A 12,691-nucleotide genomic window follows, 5' to 3' on the forward strand; every position below is an offset into this window, starting at 1 on the left:
GATGCAGTCTCTGCATGTTGTTCAAAGTGCCCTCAAACTCCTGGGTTCAAGCAATTCTCCCACCTCTGCCTCCTGAACAACTACAGCTAAAGGTACACACCACTGTTCCCAGCTAAAAATCAGTATGTTTAATATTAAAGATAAAAGCCTCCCTTATAAATTAAAAATACTGAGATGTATGTTACCTGACGAAATATCTCTGTCACAAAGTTTACATTACTTCTTTTAGAAGAAAAAACTCTGCGAACTATTTCAATGTCTGTGAGATGTTCTTCATCAATACTACAGAGACTAGATGAGCTAGGTTCTCGCTCCGTGAGAGTGCTTGTATTGGAATGAGACTGTTCGGGTTCTGTAGTTCTGTCTGCTTTATCAGCATTATCATTTTTGCTTTCTTCTCTGGATACTAAACTAGCAGCTGCTCTCTAAAATACAAAAAAAAGAGAGAGAGACACAATATCATAATCATTTCACTGTGTATTTTGTCTTTTAATAGGTAATACTGACAAAATCCAAAACATTTCCCAAGTAATCTATACCACTGCTTAAACTCTGAGCATAGAGTTTCATCTAAAAGCCATTCTAAATAATTAATTGGCAATGCAAATAACTCAACATCTAAGTGACAGAGATACTCCAAAATGTGTGGTAATTAATCATCTATCCACCTATAGTTATACATGTTTCTCAGTAAGTCTACAGTTCAAACAAGTTATTAATTAAAGCTGGGTGGATGAATAATGGAATTAGAGACAGCTCAGACCTTCAAGAATAAGTAAATAACTTAACATCAGAATGTTTACCTAATAAAACCTTAAGGTTTAAAATTATCTCTATTTTACTGTGGACAAAAATTTACATAAGTAAAAGCTTCTTAAACAAAACAAAAAACAAAGGAACAAAATTTATGACAGAAGTAGAAACGAAACTAAAAGAAAATACTAGAAAACTTGAGAGAAAATTCTGTAATTCTAACAATGGAATTTTCACCAAGGCTGAAGATCAAGCCTAACCAGAAAGACAGGGGAAAATTAAGTCTTAAGGTGGTGATAAGCAAATTCCTATATGGTAGAAGTAGCACTATTCTGTGGTATAAATTACTTTCTGTTAAGTTACTCAATTTTTGGCCTCAGTTTTGTCATCCATAAAATAACAGAGCTTAAAGAAATGATCTCAAATATACCTTTCCAACTAAAAACATTTATGATTTTCATCCATTACGTTCTAGGATCAGAAAGCAGATAGTTCTGCTTGAGAATTTTCACACTTACAGAACTTAGAGAAAAGTTTTGGAGGAAACACACCATACAGTTTGCTATAAATAAATAAACTAAGAGGAATAAAACTCAAATTTTCTGAATTTTGATTAATTAAACACACTTTATACCTTTATCCTACTTATAAAAGATTTAAGGTGTTATAGAAAAAACACACATAGTTTAAGATTTTAAAAACTAAGTAAGAAAATCTGAGGAAAGGAAAATAAAAATAGTAAAAATACTGTAATGTAGACACGTTTAGGAAAATGTAAAATGAGGGAAAAGAGAAAATTAAAAAGAAGTATGAAAAAAAGGTAAACTGTTAAATCCAAAACAACAGCTTGAAATATTACTCTACTGTATTGCTTTATGATTTTATATCACATTTCTAGACTGGGAGTCTTTGTTGAAAAAGGGGGGAAGGGGGTGTGAACAGGTCTTTTAATCTGCATTTTGTGAATGCCCCCAAATAAAAAGGGCCATCAAGGTCCTACCATTTGATCACAGTTATTTTCACTTGTAAGATTTATCTGTACAATAAAGAATATTTTTAGTATTGTATAATTAAAATATAGAAATAAGAAGCTGAGACTGATATACTAATGAAATTATCTTCTATACTTCCCAAGTTTCATTTCTTTATTAAGAAACTTATTAACTCTATAAGTAAAATTTGCATTTATAAAATATATTTATACAAATAAAATAGCACTATTATTTAAGTGTACTCTCCACCTAAGGCAATTGAAATCAATGGACTAAATCTCAAAAGCCATTTCTAACTTTAACAAGCCTGCCTCATTTGTGCATTACCTGAATATTCTTTGGCAAGACTTCACCTTCCATCCCAGGAATATGAGGTCCTGTATGTGGTTTTGGCTCCAGCCAGAAAGAAACCAGCCAACGAATGACAATAACACGAGCCTTAATGAAAGGCTCCTTTGTACAATAGATTGCTTCATTGGTTTCAGCATCTTTCTTTATCATGACATAATGTGGCTTTGGTCTCATCTGTGGGATGTCTGTGCAAAATAAAAGGAAAAGGAAAACCAAAATAAGAAAGAAATTATGTTTAGAAAAGACCTACATTTTTAAATATTTAAGAAAATATTGTTACTCTATTCTGGTTTTAGAAGTAGCTTTAGCACAAAAATGACATTTCAAAATCTGCCAGATGTTGCACGGAACTCAGAAGAGTGAACCATATATACCAGGATGATATATAGAAACATCTATTTTTACAAAATATCAAAAAGTTCAATAAACCTACCTAAGTACAAAGAAGCTTCCAGAACCATTTAAAATAAATAAGAGCTCACTTCAATTAACCTAACACTGAAACACATATTTTGAAGTCATACCAAATATGAAGTTTTACCTAAGCCTGTTAATTCCCTAAACTTGGTATTAGGAACCCCTTTCTGGGAAAGAGACAATTTACCTACGGATGACCAATACCTTCTATATATGGCAGAGATAAGTTTCTAACCCAGGATTTGTACACAAGGCTCTAGGCTCAAGGCTCCAAGAGATATGTTGGGGCAATAATTATTAAAAGTAATTGCAAAAACTGCCATTACTTTTGCACCAACTATATAAATACTGGATGAAACATGGCTATGTAATTATTCAAATAGAATTTGAATAAGACTAATATTTGATTGAACCCCCATATGGGGGGACCTTAAAAATAAAATTTATAGTATAGTCTAAGGATCATACCAAACAAGAATTCAGTTTAATTTACAATCACAAATATTTCTGGTGGGCTAACTTTTCTAATTGATAAGATCCAGAGAATGAGTTTTTAAAAAATCTGTTCATTGTTGGCTGTATGTGGTGGCTCACGCTTACAATTCCAGCACTTTGGGAGGCCAAGGGGGAGGATCACTTGAAGCTAGGAGTTCAAGACCAGCCTGGGCAACATAGGGAGACCCTATCTCTAAAAAAAATAATAATTAGCCAGATGTGGTGGTGCATGACTGTTGTCCTAGCTACTGGGGAGGCTGAGATGGGAGGATTGCCTGAGTTCAGCAGTTCAAGGCTACAGTGAACTATAATCATGCCATTGCACTCTAGCCTCCTTGGTGACAGAGTGAGTCCCTGTCTCTTTAAAAAAAAAAAAAAAAAAAAACTCATTCTCATTGAAAATTTCCTATTAATATAAATTTGCTTTCAGTATGAATCTAGGTATCATATCTGTACCAACCAATACAAGTATTAAATATGATCAGTTTCCTGCAGTAACAAATGCCAACTTTACAGTGAGAGATTATTTTACTCTTATGTGTGTTCTTTCAGAAAATTCCAAACATTACCTACCAAGTATAGGATGATATAAACTGTTTTCCTTACAGATGTTTGGAAAAATATAAGGCAAGTAATATTTCTTAAAATGTGAAAACAAAAATGAAAATCCCCTTTCTTGGTTTTCTTTGTTCTTCCATTCTAAACTTTTTACCTAAAAATAAATTATATAATTAGAATCATTCCAGAAGAAAGAATCTCTTAAAAGGAAGTATTAGCAATTATAAACAAGCTTATAAAAGGTTGCAATACACTGAATTGTTAACACTAAAGATCATGATACATAGCGTAAGGACAAATCTTTTAAATTGGTCTAATGTCAAACAAGTACATTACGTATATTTTTAAAATATCCTAGAAGTGTGCTTCAAAAAACTATGAAAATTATACAAAAGTTGGCCCTACTAATGACAAAAATATTAAAGTTCTCTCCTTTTTGTCCCTTCCTGAATAATTCAGCCTAAAAAATCATACAAAATACATAAGCATATGTGGTAGGAGTGTGTGTATGTAAGCAGTAGCAGCAGTCAAGTGCAGATAATCAGAGCCTGAGCACAGGACACAAGGCATCCATAAAGAGGGTACAGCAGAGGCAGGAACCCAGTGGGGACTCACAGTCTGAGAGGGGTGAGGAGGGTGTCCACGAAGTGGGAGAAGTGAGGACAGAAAGAGATACAGTAGTATAATATAGGGTACGAGAAAGACATCCAAGCAGGTGGTTGGCAAAGGCCCAGAATGGGGTAATGGAACCCAATCAAGTTAAGGAGAATGTCTGCAGAGGAGGGCAATGGTGGCAACAGGAGATTGATCATACACAAGGGGGAACTGATTAAATAAGTAAATACACTGAGAATAATATGAGCCACATTTCTCATTGACAGGTAAGAGTTATAAATATGGAAAGGAAGAAATGGGAACGAACCCTGTGGTACTAGATCGAAATTTGGAAAATGGGTATGAATTAACATTATGATAGACAGACAGACAGACAGACAGACAGACAGGAATATGGATTTGTGTGTGTCTGTGTCTGTGAATACAATTCTTCATTAAAATGAATGACAGCTTAGAGAAGCAGCAGATTCCAGAGAGAGCAAGGAAGGTATGAGATGAGCTTGGAACATCTTGTGGTGCCAGGAAGTATGGAAGTGCTCAAAGATGGAAACAATTCAAAGGCATAGGAGTCAGCTTGAAGGAACTTCCACTAGACAAATTTAGGACAATCTGAGCATCAAAATTAGTAACTGTAGTAAATACTAACACATGAATTCACAGGAATGCATAAATTCATGTTGAGATAAATAAGTAAGTAAACAAACAGGGAGGGGAGAAAGCTTTTTCCTACAGTATGTAGCCAACTCTTGAATGTAGAATTAATGATGGAATTGATATCACCAGTTGGCCAAAAAGTGGAAATAACTCAAATATTCATTGGCTGATGAAGAGATAAACAAAATATTGTATATGTATACAATATAATATTATTCAGCGCAATAAACATGAAGTATCGATACATGCTACAACATGGATACACCTTGAAAACATGTGCTAAGTAAAAGAAGCTAGTCAATAAAGACTACATATTGTATGATCCTATTAACATGAAATGTCCAGAACAGGCAAATACACAGAGACAGAAAATCAATTCATGTTTGCCTAGGGCTGGGGATGACTGACTCCTAATGGGTATGAGGTTTCTTATTAGCACTAAAATTATACTGTGATGGTTGTGTAACCTTGTGAATATACTTAAAAAACACTGAACTGTATGTTTTAAGTGAGTGAACTGTATGAAATGTGCATCATATCTCAAAAAAGCTGTTTTTAAAAAATTACCATTTGGTAATAACCCTCATAACTACAAAGTCAAAAGCCTTCAATGGATGTTAAAACGTGTGAAATTTCTATAAGAAATGTAATATTTAGGTAGCTACACAGTACTTCCCACAAAATACTTGTTGATTTTCCAGTGCAATACTTACTGATATTACACTGGAAAAGCCTGGCAGACACTACCTTAATCAAAGGATTAAGGCCAATATTGCTCATACATCAGAATTAGCTCAAAATGGACCACAGACCTTAATGTAAAACCAAAAAAAACTATAAAACTTCAAGAAGAAAACGTAGGAGAATATCTTTGTGACATTTGATTAGGCGAAGATTAGAAACAACTCTGAAAGTCAGATCCATTAAAAAAGTGGTATAGTGGACTTCATCAAAACAAAAAACTTCTTAAAAAACTGCCATGAAAATGGAAAGACGAGCTACTGGAAGAAAATATTTGCAAAACATACATCTGATTAAGGACTTCTTTCTAAAACACATAAAAAACTTAATAAGACAACCCAATTTAAAAATGGGCAAAAAAAAGTGAACAGATACTTCATCCAAGATAAATGGATGAAAAATAAGCACATAAAAAGATATTCAATGTACCATTAGCTGTTAGGGAAATACAAATTAAAACCATAATGAGATACCACTACACATTCACTAAAATAGCTAAAATTACAAATTGACCATACCAACTGTTGGTGAGCGTATGAAGCAATTGTATAAGTCTTAACATATTGCTGGTGGAATGTAAAAAGGTACAGTCATTTGGAAAACAGTTTGCTAGTTTCTTAAATAGTCAGTATATACCCCTACTATCTGACCCAACCATTCTACTGTTATATGTTCACGCAAAAACTTGTTTACCAATATTCATAGCAGTTTTACTTTAAATAGCCAAAAATTAGAGACCACTCAAATAACCATGAACAAATAACTGGATAAACTGGTGCATCCCCCACAATGGAATGCTATAAAAGGAGCAAACTACCGACACGTACAAGACAGACAATTCTCAAAATAATCAAACAGAAAACAAGACCAAAAAAAGTATGTACCCTATGATTAAATTTACATAAAACTATGGAAAAGGCAAACTATTCTATAATGACAAAAAACAGATCAATGGATGTCTAAGGATAAAATGATGATGTAGTAATTCAAGGGGATGAATTACAAAGGGATCCAAGGGGCATGGTGGCTCACACCTATAATCACAGCATTTTGCGAGGCTGTGATTCAAGTGGGAAGATCACTTGAGCTTAGGAGTTTGAGACCAGCCTGGGCAACAGAGTGAGACCTTATCGCTCTAAAAAAAAAAAAGTTTTAATTAGCCCGGCTCAGTGGTCTGTAGTCCCAGCTACTTGGGAGGCTGAGGTGGCAGGATCACTTGAGCCCAGGAGGTTGAGGCTGCTGTAAGCTATAATTGGGCCACTGTACTCCAGCCTGGGTGACAGAGCAAGACTTTGTCTCAAACAAACAAATAAAAAAGCAAACAAAGATCCAAGAAAATTCCTAGAGGTGATAAATATATACATTATCTTAATTGTGGTAAAGGTTTCATGGATATATACATGTAATAAAATTCATTAAATTTCAAATGTTGCAGTTTATTGTGTATCAATTATAGCTCAATAAATCAGTAAAGCAATATTTAAAATCTATACGAAGTACAAAAGTATTTTTTAAAGAAAAACTAGTAATAACAATGATGATCATAACATCTGCCCACTACAGAACACTTACGGTGTGCTGTGCAATATTTTATTCTGAGCACTTTTCACTATTTAGGCCTCAAACACCAAAATGGTGTTATTTTTATCTCTATTTTACAAATAAGGACACAGAAACAGCAAGTGGTTAAGTAATTTGCCAATGGCCACACTATTAGTAAAATGTGGAATCAGGGTTCAAACTCTGGCAATCTAGTTTAGGGTCCAAATCAACTTTATAATGTTTGTTTCTGAGGTATAAGGAATTTTTGTGTTTGGAGCCGTTACAAGAAATGTGCGAATAAAAGCGTTTTCATCAATCAGGGTATGTACATTTTATATCTAAAGGTGAATAGGTTACCTTGCAAAATACACGCACCTAGAAATTCAAAAGATACAAACAGGTTTAAGTGTAAATTACATTTCTCCTGATCATCCTGCAGCCCGCCTCCCTATTGGCAGATTGATTCCTAAATCAAACAATTTTCAGCTTTTCATTTGAAGTATCACAACTGCTGATTACAAATGAAAGGATTAGAAAATAAGCGCAACTGTCTCACATAAGAAGGTATACACATAAAGAGTCTACAAAAATGTCCCTGTCTGGATTCCTAAGAGTGTCATCATCCCTCCAATGATTTGAGAAAGAGATATTAACGTATTTTCAGTAGCAAAAATTTGTCACTTCTTCAAGAAAATAAGCAAATATATGCATCTACTATGTGATGAACCTGGAGCAGTTACTGTCTGCTGCTAAGGTTTCCACTACAGATGCAAGAAAAACAAGTCCTTGTACTTTCTGTCCTTTTTATTATGGCAGCCAAGGATGAATAGAGGAATACAGGGAAAAAACATGAAGAGAGAATTTTTGTAACTCAGGAATACCCTTGTAGAGTGAAGAGTCTATTTTACCCCAAAGAAGAATCTAAAATTTGAGTTTACATGACAAGTGTAGGAAATATCCCCTACCACCATCACTTGGTTGATTACACTTGCAAAAGCTTAAAAGCTAAAGCTAATTAAAAGCAAGCCATTGATCCTTCCCCTCCAACCTCCCTGACGAAAAGAAAACAAGCAAATATCTACTATGATAGAATAATGGTAAGAGAGAGAAAAGGGAATCACCCATATAGGATAGTAAGGAGTGTGATATCAAAGAAGATAACAAGTACCTGAATTACTATGTATTTTAGAAGTGCTTCAAGAAAATAGCTTGTGAGATCTTCTTGCCCTTTATCTCCTGATTGTGGGGGGACAAGAGGAGTGATTTCTTCTATAGTGACTTGAGCTATCCAAAGACAAAAGAATAGTATAGTTACGAAACAAATTTAGTAAACAATAATATAACCAAATAAACTTTAACTGCAAAATGTGTATGCAATGAAAATTGCTAGAAAACTTTCTAATGACTGATCCTTGAAATAAATCTTGAGATCATCCCTGATAGTTGATCACAACAATAAATTTTATTTATTTATTATTATTATTTTTGAGATGGAGTCTCACTCTGTTACCCAGGCTGGAGTGCAATGGCACGATCTTGGCTCACTGCAACCTACGCCTCCTAGGTTCAAGCGATTCTCCTGTCTCAGCCCCCCAAGTAGCTGGGATTCCAGGCTTCTGCCACCACACCCAGCTAATTTTTGTATTTTTAGTAGATGGGGTTTCACCATGTTGGCCAGGCTGGTCTCAAATTCCTGATCTCAGGTGATTTGCCCACCTCAGCCTCCCAAAGTGCTAGGATTACAGGTGTGAGCCAACGTGCCTGGCCACAAATTTTAATAATCAGCTGTTTTGTGAACCCTTGATTGAGAGAATGTGACAAAGGGATGGACAGACAAATAACACAGCGATTACAAGTATGTAACATCTCAGTTGAGAAAGAACTTCTGGCAATTTGAAATTCACATGAAGACTGCCATTACAAAAATTCCATAAGATCACAAACATTTGTAATAATGCAGTTATTTATCAAAGTACCAATCTGTTAACACTTACAAAATAAGAAAGTTTTATATTTTTTACTTTTCAGATGTTCAAAAAAATTCATTATAACAAATGCAAATGCAAGAAAGTCAACCCACAATTAGCTGAAATCTCTTAAATATTTCCTAAGCTGAACAATTAGTACCTGGTAAACACATGTAGGTCCCTAAACCTGACTCTCAGTAAATATCAACCAGCAAGCTCACAACAGAGGTAGATTTCAGTTCTTAAATAATACATGGTATGTTATTCTGCCATTCATTTTTAAAAATTATTCTTTAAGAATACAAACTTTAGGCCGGGCGCAGTGGCTCACGCCTATAATCCCAGCACTTTGGGAGGCCAAGGCAGGTGGATCATCTGAGGTCAGGAGTTCGAGACCAGCCTGGCCAACATGGTGAAACCCCATCTCTACTAAAAATACAAAAAATTAGCCTGGCGTGGTGGCACGTGCCTGTAATCTCAGCTACTGTGGAGCATGAGAATTGCTTGAACTGGGAGGTGGAGGTTGCAGTGAATCGAGATTGCGCCACTGCACTCCAGCCTGGGCGACAGAGTGAGACTCTTGTCTCAAAAAAAAAAAAAAAAAAAAAAAAGAAAGAAAAGAAAGTACAAACTTTATCATCTGTACTCTGGACTTCCTGGACCACTGTCATCATACAGAAGAACACACTTTATGAAAGCTTTATTTTGTGAAGCTATAAAAATCCCCTTAATACTCACTCTTCCCATAAATATGTCTTAGTCTCCACTGGGGAGTATACAGAGATTCCATATTTTCCACATCTTATAGACTAAAAAGCAAAACTTCTATTCTCAAAAAGAGAAGGGGCAGAAGTCAGTCACAAATGTATTTAAAATGAATAATAATTATTTTTAAAGTCATCCACAAAAACACTGATGAAAGAGTGGGTGTGGTGGTATGCATCTGTAGTCCCAGCTACTCAGGAAGAGGCTGGAGGACTGCCTGAGCCCAAGAGTTCAAGGCTACAGTGCATTATGGTCGCACCTGTGAAAAGCCACGGCACTCTAATCTGGGCAACACAACTTTGAGACCTTACCTCTTAAAAAAAAGTGATGAAAGAAAACCCCTCTATAAAGAGAGGCAGAAGAAAAAATGCTTATAGAACATCTGTTAAGTAGACCAGACATAGTGGCTGACACCTGCGATCCCAACATTTTGGGAGGTAAAGGTGGAGGACTGCTTGACTTTAGGAGTTTAAGGCCAGCCAGGCAACATAGCAAGACCCCATATCTCTACAAAAAATTTTAAAATGAGCCAGGTGTGGTGGGTGGCATGCACCTGTAGTCCGTTATTGACTTGAGCCCAAGAGTCTGAGGTCACAGTGAGCCGATCATGGGAGTGCACTACAGCATAGGCAACAATAGCCCAAGGCACTAGGGAGGCTGAGGCCGAAGAATTGTTTGAACCCAGAAGGTAGAGGTTGCAGTGAGCCAAGGCCACGCCACTGCACTCCAGCCTGGGTGACAGAGTGAGATTCTGTCTCAAAAAAAAAAAAAAAGAATATTAGAAAAAAGGTAAAAAGCACAAAGACTCACTAATGAATGAAAGCAAAAATTAAACATCACTGAAATTATAAATTTTTAAATAGCAATACTATTTATGAAAATTTATAAAAATTTAATTTACATATAACATTTTCACAGTCATATCTAATGGACAAAATAAAACACACTTGTACTTCAATGTATATCCAATTAACTCCAGGATACAAGGTGATATGTAATAGTAACTAATGAAAAATGTTAAATGATTTGTATTAACCGCAGGTTTTTGATGCTTACACCTCTGAAGCCTTACTGATTCTAGAAAGAATATGTCCTTCCCAGGGCTAGCCAGTTCCTAGAGACAGTAAGTGACTAGCCTGTGAGCATGCCTTTCATATTCAAACCAACCAATCCAGAGCCCACACCCCTACCACCTCCTCTACACTCACATTCAGGGTGACTACTCCTTTGCCCTAATTACAAAAGGACTGGGTACTAGACAACTAGGGACAATTCTTACGCCCTACAGCCCACTGGAATTATTCAAACTAGCTAATCCTAAACTTGCTTAACTTGGGTTGCCTGTTTCTTGCCACAGAAATCATAATAAAGACTCTTGCCCATGTTTTTCCCAGTTCCCTCTGCCTCCTGACCAACTCTGGTACTTCTCCAAGTAGCCCTTGTGGCATGGCATGCCCCTTCCGCTTGGGAACTGTGAGTAACAAACTATTATTTCAACAGCTTTCTTGATCTGCTGACTTCATGATACCTGAATAATAGTAAAAGCTATGCTTTAAAACATTGCCTTGGATTACCCAGTTAATTAATGCACAGACATTTGAAAAAATACACTAAGAGACTACATAGAAAGCTTAAACATACTGACAGGTAACATCCCATGAATCTTACTTTCTTGAAGGTTGAGTGGAGGATTAATAAGATTATCTAAAGTTCGAGGTCCATGTTCAGACTGTGGTGCTGAAAATCCAGGGATTAAGCATGAAAACATCCAGAGCTGTTCTTTGCTACAGTTATTCTGAAGAGCTTGCAACCACAGTAAGAAAAGACGAACACCTTCTCGCCTAATCTAAAATAAAATAAAATGAAAATAGACAGTATTTTTATTTATAATGGAAATCCTTCCTTCCTTTGAAAAACAAAGTTCTCTAGATGATGATTACAGAATGATACTTTCAAAAGGCCAGGCAGGGAAGGAAAGGGAAGTTGAGGAAGAGGAGAGAGACAAGACATATCAATAGCATCTATTGAAATCATTATTTGGAAATACAAATGCACGGATTTTTAACAAGTATAGAATGAACTTGTTCTCTAAAGGCATCAGGTAATTTTTATTCTATAATTTCCATTTATAAAAATTAGAAAATCATTTCCTTCTTGTCTGCTTCCCTCCTTGCCTACCTCCCATCACCACCAGTCTAATCCAAGAAGCAAGAAGAGAGAGAACAATGACTGTTAGTAGTGAGAATGAGTTTGGTAAAAGGAGGAATGGTTATGGGGATCCTGGCACATTGCGAATTCAATGTTCTTGCCCCTGAAAAGTTCTGAAATTATTAAAATTATTAAGTTAAAATAAAGTGATTTAAATTATTTAAATAAAATTATTTAAAACCTCTCTGAAATTATCTCATTTCCTTATTATTTGATTCTAAGCTCCAAGATAGCAACTTTGTTCTACTCTATTAAAGCACCTAAAACAATACCCTGTACACAGACGACAATAAATATTTTAATTGATTAATGAACATTCTCTCAGCATAAAAACAGTAAAAGAAATAGAGGAAAATTCAATCTCTGACAAGCAAAACACTCATTCTTCCACTATGTAATCTCACTGATAGCTTCGGAAATTACCTTATCAGAGCTTGTTCATGGCCACTGTCAAAGGTATTCAACTGCTGTCACTTTCACGGTTCAGCCAGATAACAGGAGAAAAGCTACAGGAAGGCTTATTCCTTTGTACTTTTATACCCAAGCCATGAAGTCAAAAGCCCCTGTAATAATGTTACTTTATCTAACCTACAGTAAGATATTTTCGGAATGGGCAGCTTCTCTTATTACAGT

The 12,691-nt window shown here is 35.5% G+C and overlaps 1 protein-coding gene and 1 non-coding gene across 9 annotated transcripts in view; one reads left to right on the top strand and one right to left on the bottom strand.

Moving 5' to 3' along the window:
- Nucleotides 1-12,691, bottom strand: part of RALGAPA1 (Ral GTPase activating protein catalytic subunit alpha 1) — a 276,648-nt gene that overhangs the window by 214,891 nt on the left and 49,066 nt on the right. For all 8 annotated transcript variants that reach the window (XM_007986490.3, XM_007986488.3, XM_037983898.2 and 5 more), the window contains exons 6-10: nt 11,519-11,696; nt 8,287-8,402; nt 3,582-3,720; nt 2,073-2,281; nt 186-425 (exon numbers count right to left, since the gene is read on the bottom strand). In XM_007986490.3, the coding sequence (XP_007984681.1) occupies nt 186-425; nt 2,073-2,281; nt 3,582-3,720; nt 8,287-8,402; nt 11,519-11,696 (882 nt within the window). The remainder of the gene's footprint in view (nt 1-185; nt 426-2,072; nt 2,282-3,581; nt 3,721-8,286; nt 8,403-11,518; nt 11,697-12,691) is intronic.
- Nucleotides 7,824-7,960, top strand: LOC119619173 (small nucleolar RNA SNORA31). The gene has a single exon (XR_005235605.1). It is a non-coding gene; the product is annotated as a small nucleolar RNA SNORA31 (small nucleolar RNA).

The sequence above is a fragment of the Chlorocebus sabaeus genome, chromosome 24 (genome assembly GCF_047675955.1).
Source record: "Chlorocebus sabaeus isolate Y175 chromosome 24, mChlSab1.0.hap1, whole genome shotgun sequence".
NCBI lineage: Eukaryota > Metazoa > Chordata > Mammalia > Primates > Cercopithecidae > Chlorocebus > Chlorocebus sabaeus.